The sequence below is a fragment of the Schistosoma mansoni genome (genome assembly GCF_000237925.1).
Source record: "Schistosoma mansoni, WGS project CABG00000000 data, supercontig 0013, strain Puerto Rico, whole genome shotgun sequence".
In the NCBI taxonomy this organism is placed as follows: Eukaryota; Metazoa; Platyhelminthes; class Trematoda; order Strigeidida; family Schistosomatidae; genus Schistosoma; species Schistosoma mansoni.
In genome coordinates, this window is record NW_017386025.1 from 732,888 (window position 1) to 740,410 (window position 7,523).

Consider the following 7,523-nt stretch of genomic DNA (forward strand, 5'->3'; position numbering starts at 1 on the left):
TACCACAAAAAACACCGACTCATCAAATCTTTTCCGACATGACTGAATAAAATCACTAAAAGTTTATTTAAATTCGTTAAAAAATAATCTATTTGTAAAGGAACATCATTTAGAACTACCAAAGAAGCTTACTTTTTACGATTGGCTAACGTTATTTGTCCTCTGCTATTGAACCTAATAAGATATTTTATCGATTCTTCATTAACCAATCATTTACAAGGTCAAGGAATAAATCCTAGTCATTGAATTTCTGGATTCACAATGCTAGCCACTATCCATCTCTGCTTACCATGCTTGTGAATTAAGGCTATATCGAGGCAATACGCACAGTATGCACATATGCCAATTAGAGCCTGACCAGTTGCAGTCCTAACACATCGATGGGAAGATTCAAACAAACAACACTAAATGAATATTAATTGTTTGTTTAATTATTAACATTTATACTTTCTGTTACACATATTCTATTGTTAATCATTTATATATACATATATTTTTGTTGTTTTATTTAGAAGTTATCAGATTTTTTCATACTTCAACTTCAAGCTACATTATCTCAAGCAAATAATACAATTGATTTAATTGATATAAGTACTTGTAATTCGAATATCAGTTTAATATTTTCTATCTTTGATTCTTTAACACAAATTGTTTCTGCTGTTTTGCGTACTATCATACCAGTTCAAGGTGTTGATTTTCAAGATACTAGAATTTTAAATCCATTATTTCATGCATATGCTTGTACAATTTTTACTTATTGTCCACCTGGACCCAAAGCTGTTCAGCTTGAAAGGGTAAATACATACATTTTTATTTACTTTAAAAGTGTAGTACAGTGCTTCCAAACTACAGCGGTGTTATTTTGAATGTTAGATTTTGTGTAACTTATGGATGGGTTCATCATATACTAGTCCATCATTCACAATTTTTACATGAAAACTGATTGGTACTACCCAACGTCTCAGACGAAATTCGGATGTAGCGTAGTTTGAATGTGCGCTCAAACCCTAATCATTAAGTTATTGCTTTAGTGATTCATTGAAATTTATCATATACTAACGTTAAATATAATTTATCACCATGAGTGTATACGAGTAAGTAAAACGCAATAAAAAGGGAGTTTTACAACCAAATGGGATTATAAAATCAGATACACTAATGAGCTACTATAACTCATATACATTTCTACTGAAAGAAAGTAATTAAAGGGTTACCAAAATTTTGATACAGGATTTATTTATTACTCATAGTTTTAACATGGAATAATGTAAGTATTGTCATCAATGCTTTACTAGTATGTTAAACAATAAACATTCAATGTAAAAATTTATATGCTAAAAGGCAAAGTATCATGAGGAAAGTTATCTAATCCGAAATCCGGAAGTGAAAGTAACCCGTTTGTCTCCGGTGGAGATAGCTTCTGAAGTTCTAACAAATAGTTTATATCATTTCATTACTTATCTTGATCACATAAAATCAAGTCACATTTATTTTTAAATAAGGTAGTCGTTTCTTAAGATATCTACATTAATGCCACATGAATTATGGATATTAATCATGTCTTATTCATTTATCCAATCAAAATACATTTCATTCTCTTTGTGTATTTAGATTCGTGATAGCATAATAATTGGTCTGTTGGCTTATACACATTCCGAATTAAACAGAGTACTAAATGTTCAAGGTATAGTTTGATGATAACCGTTATTATCATCTCTATCATTACTCTATGCTTATTTGACCTTATTATATGAAATTACTGTGTGAATATGGTTTTAAATATACAAAGCATACGGTTAACTTATCCAATTATATAAATTGTGAACATAATTGAGTTAACCTCTGACGTGTTTGATTGGTTGCTTAATTAATCTACTCGAATATTATAGAATGCCTTGATTATTGATAATTTCATAGTAGGTTTCTCCATAATATTAGTGTTTGTAACTGAAGTGTGGGTATCTGTCGTTGTTGAACAATTAATCAGATAACTGTTTAACTAAACTTGGTAAATTGATGATAATTCTTAGTGATGCTCAAATTTGAAAAAAAACTTTTATTTTGAATGTATCTATCAGCCTACTGATAGATTCAAATCAGTAATTCTTCGGAAGAAATGTAAAAGTGTATGTTTACTATAGATTACCACTACAAAATTATTTTTTCTTATATCAATGTTGATTCAACTAATGAAAGTTGTTTGGCTACCGTAAACATCAAGTGGTGTTCGTCAGAGCTACCCACTATCTCCAGTTTTTCAAATTTTATCATAGATGTCCTGCTGAAAATAATATTTGCTTCATCTGAATTTTCAGGGACCAATCCCCTACCACGAGGTTCGCAAATGATGTAGTCCTATTTCATGAAGTCGCTGACAAAATGCGGAATCCTTTACTCTGAGAAATAATGTTGTCATCTTTGGAATGCACTTCTCTTCCTTTAAACGCGAAATGCTGCTTCAGGATTTGCATCAACGCCTGAGATAATTATGAGTGATTTAGTTGAATATCTTGGCTACTTCAGTTATTTTGGAAGTCTCATCAGCATTGGTGTGAACCTCGGCCTGGATTTAAAAAGCTTTGTTAGCCTTTATCATTTTGTCATTTGTAGCATAAGTCAACCAAAGGGCTTGTTTACTGTGCAACAGTCCTCTCTGTATTATTACGTGGCTGTGAAACGTGGTGTATGAAGCAAAAGACGTAAACAGGCCTCAAATTTTTGATCACAGGTGTCCGAGTGAACAATCTTGATGCTAGGCATTGGGTAATAAGCAAGAATGACAAAGTGGTTGATGAAATTATTAATTTTCGCCGACTGAAGTTATTAGAACCTGTCGTACGTTTGCATAATCACTGTTTATCTGAACAGACGATGTTTACTGACGTAGAAGCGGGTTTAAAAAACGCTAAAGGTGCCCAAACTAATACGTGGTATCAGTCCATGAAGTCACTGACCGTTGATGTGAGCTATATTGGTAGATATAAACTGGTTGCGGTTAAGCGCGATAACTGTGATCAGTGGTCAGAGACGTCGGGGGTCACAGTTCAGAATCGATTAAAATGACGCCGATGGTGTTTGAAGCTAACGGTACTAGGTTTGAGTCCCAGAGTGAACATCAGCTTTGAGACGCAGGTACATCCAGCTGATGAGTCCCAAATAGGAAGAAACGTGCTAACCACTATCCATCTTTGCTTATAATGCTTGTGAATTAAGGCTACATCAAGGCAATACACACAGTGTGCAAATATACCAATAATAGACTGATCAATTGCAGTCCTAGACATCAATTGGAAGATTCAAGTAAACGATACCAAGTGAATTTAAGTTTTTAATTTTGTGGATTTTTTTTCCAACATCATAAGAACTTCATTGTTTAACACAATTACCCTCACTATCCTTGTTATCTCTTTCTTTTAGAGATTAATAAATCATTTTGGGTTTTAATGCTGAAAGAATTAGTTCATTTTACTATATCATCACCTTGCTTCTTTTTACCGGGCATACTGATATTCTTAGATTTATTACCTTTACCATTGCCGGTAGTTACTGTTCAAGGATCATTCGACTCGAATGATGAATCTAAGGTGAGTATCAAAGTAATTACTCTTTTTGAGCTCAGTAAAAGTGGTTTGTTATAATAGACGAAAAATTGCACAATTATATGGTTGATCGTCATCGGTTTCTGCATGTGACACTGTGCCGCCAAGTAACAACTATTTACAAAGTTGGATAATTAGTACTGAAAGTTCTTAGTAAATGGATCAGACAGTCAGTGAGCCTTAAGGTGGGACCTGTGCTTATGTACATTAGTTCAAGTTACCATACTCTATTAACACAGAGAGATAGAGTTGCCAGACTGAATCCTAGAATAGTAGAAATAGTAATAGAATAAGTGGTAATTGGAAAGATTAGTCATCGAATATACGACTCGAAAAGAAAATATAAATTAATGAAACTAAAATACAGCAAAAGTTATTAGGAATTTGAGGGAAGAGAAATAATGGATGCATCTGTGCCGCTACAAACGATTTAGGACCATATAATTCACAGTCTAACCGTTGGTTACAATAATCATGCGGACCCTATCCTGTAATCTATACCTGTTAGCATGGACTTATGCCATGTTTTGGTTTGGCCGCCCCTAGGTTTCTTCCAACACACTTTTGCACCATCATATTCACTCGTTCATGTAGGCGGTTGTTGGGCATACGTAATATATGTTTCAACCACCTCAGTTGATGAAGATTTACTGCCTCATCAACCGATTCCCCATCTTTACCTAGTACTCAGTAAATGGGTATATCAGTATTACTCTTTTGTGCGATCATTCTAATGTAGAGTAAATAAGTGGACAAGTAATAAACGTAACCTATTTTCTCATTGTAGAGGAATTACATAAAGAATCATCAAAGAAAATGTTCTCAATAGTTTCATTCAATTAAGTTGTATAATTATATTTATGATGATTTAATAAAGAAAAGTAGTCCTTTAAAGAACAAAAAATAGGGTATTACGTAATAAAGCGTCCGGAAATTCCAGTTGTCAAAAGAGAATTGAATAATGATCAAGGAATGAAACACAATTAATGTGATGATACTTAATTTGTTCCATGAATAAATATTCTCTATTTTTTATTCCGGTTAATAAAAATAATTTTAGAAATATCTTAATTAGAATTAATACAATTTGAATAACCCAATTAATGTATTGCATTTTCAAGATGTAATACGAAATTATTTTCTAAATGTTTGTCATATATCTTTTTATTGTTTAATATAAAAGTCGTTTAACATTTTATAGATGATTCACTGTTATCTAGTTGTAAATAAGTCAATGGTTATTCATTAACTTTGCTTTGATGTGTACTTTTTTCGCCAAACAAAAATACTAAATTCTTATTGAATCATCTGTTTAAACTGGATGAACATATGTACAGTAATATTGAAGTGGAAAATGTTAATAAACTATTTAACTTGAGGTTAGTCTTAATTACGAACTGATATCAGCTAAAGATTCATAGAATTGGAGGAGGCGTGCAATAGATTTATCACCAGATTCCCTCCTGGTTTGTAGCGTAATGATCGATCAAGTTGGTAATGAGGTAATAACTCACTGATGAAAATAAGTGCATATCAGGCTATATATCATATATGGACTGAATTATAAAATGTAGACCATTAACTCATAACCCACTTATTCAATGTTATCGTGCTCACCATGAATCTTGGACTCGATTCCGTATACAGTTCTTCCTGCTGAGCAGTTATTTAATAAAAAAACAGGTGCTTAAGCTATTTGGTTTCCAATGATTCTCTAGTTTTTACCCAAACTAAGACGTAGCATTAGTCATCAACTGTTGGTCTGAGCGATGTTGAATATAGTTTAGCTGATTGGGGTCCACGCGACACTTGCGATCGGTGTTTCCAGACGTTAGGTGATATCTCTCAGATGTGGTCACACTTGTGTAAATGCATTCGTTCATTTTCTTCTCGATCTCGGGTTTCATTCTGTATTTTCAAAACGTATTCTCAATGGTTAGTAACTTTCATTCTCATCGCCTGTACATTGTATTTAACTCCTTTGCTATTCATCTTATCAGTTTCATCTCGTCTTGTTAATGTGGTGTGGCAACCTGGATTATTATATATTTGTGACAACCTCTACTTTCATTTTTACTGATTCATTGATCAGTTTATGTAGATTTATGATAACTAAAAGTATCTGTGCTAAGTGGCACTTATGTCATAACTTCTGATACCTATATATCCGAATTGATATCCGAATCCATTGATCATATTATTGTTTTCTTATTTATTTTATATTTTTTCAGGAGATTCTTATGAGTTATTTTACAAATTCATTTTTTTAAATGACTTATTGTGAATAATAACTAAAGTAGTTTTTAATTTGCATTAAAAAGTTGATGCTTCTTTTTCTGTCTCTCTCCCCCCTCTTGATTTTCTCTTTCTTTTGATTTTTATTCGTTTAGATAAATAGTTCTCGAGATATATGGGCTGCACATCTTCTAGCTTTATCTTCCGAATTAATTGGAATGATACAGTTATTAAGTGCAACTATTTCATCACCTAACAATTTCCTATTCTGTAATCTATTCAAATTTGTTGAACGTTTAGCAGATATTTGTCGTTTACCGTTTGTTAGTTTATTGGCTAATGCATGTTTAGATAGTATCGGTGATGTAAGTATTTTCTTGGTGTTATTATTATTTTTTATTTCCTAAATTTATATTTAATCTATTTCTAATGTTGAATTTTTTTTATATATTCTCATATGTGGTTTTCTAGTCATTTCATTAGGTTATAGATTGTGTTATACTGTTGTATAAGATTACGCGTTAGTCCAATATCTTACTGGTAAAAGTTTTGTATTGAAATAAACAAATGAGAATTGAAAAAATGACTTAATTTTTCGGGCAGTATTCAAAAATGAACGACTTTCGTCCTTACATCACTTAAAAGCGAATATTAAAACGACCTTAATGTAGTTCTAAGAACGGCTAAAATAGTAATTGCCAATTATGTTTTCACCATCATATGCGTTCAAAATGCTCAGTTATTCCTATCTAGGTTGTATACAAACTCATCCCTAGTTTTTAAACCTAAACCCTTACTCCTAACTCAAACCTTAATTTTCAATCCTTAATCTTAACCCTAACCAGAAATAATGTTGGGATTACTAAAAATCTATTTGCGAATTTGTAGTAGTTCAAGAGGACGTATCTTTCTTTATCCATATGAAAAATTCTATATTTCTTTATTTTTCCATTTTACAGGTATAGTAACCTATAAAAGATTTTAATATATTCATTATTTATAATAAAACTTGTATACCTTTTGTAGTATTAATGTTTCTTTTTTTCCAACAAACCACTCGTTTGCAAAGCTTTTTTCTGATTGGCTGGAAATTTATCTCGATTGTTTTAAGCTCCTTCCGAAACGGTACTCTTATTACTGCACCTTTTGTTCCGTTTTTTCGTCCAACAAATCTGCTGTTGTGATTAAAATTCATTTCAATTCTTTATAAATAACATTGCAAACTTGTGTACTTCCATAATTTCTCTGTTGACAAAAAAATTTAACAACAAATGAAAAATATTATATAGTTAAGATCACGAGTCAATTAAAGCTAGACCACCATGGAAAACCTGGAAGCACTGGACGGCCGTTTCGTCCTATTGTGGGACTCCTCAGCAGCGCGCATCCATGATCCCGCCTCGCGGGATAATGATCATATGCTCACTGGTGACTGGCTCCATGAGGTAATTCCTGGAGTTCTAGTGAGAAGTCGTGGCTAGTGGAGCTAATTAATGTCGGGTAGAGACAGGTTTCTACCTCAGTACAATGGAAGCTCGTCGCGCAATTTCGTGGATTGGTTGAGGTTAGACATTAACACTGCTGGATGCCGGCTCAGTGGTTAAGTGCTCTGGCGCGAGAATGGTAGGTCCTGTGTTCGAATCTCACGAGGCGGGATCGTGGATGCGCGCTGCTGAGGAGTCCCACAAT

General features: G+C 32.9%; 1 protein-coding gene across 1 annotated transcript in view; it reads left to right on the forward strand.

The window, feature by feature from the left end:
* Positions 1–7,523, forward strand: part of Smp_153720 (hypothetical protein) — a gene marked incomplete at both ends in the record, with an annotated part of 48,619 nt that overhangs the window by 23,776 nt on the left and 17,320 nt on the right. Inside the window, 4 exons of the mRNA XM_018790837.1 lie at positions 513–794; positions 1,612–1,684; positions 3,418–3,584; positions 5,990–6,199. Coding sequence (XP_018645856.1) covers positions 513–794; positions 1,612–1,684; positions 3,418–3,584; positions 5,990–6,199 — 732 coding nt within the window. The remainder of the gene's footprint in view (positions 1–512; positions 795–1,611; positions 1,685–3,417; positions 3,585–5,989; positions 6,200–7,523) is intronic.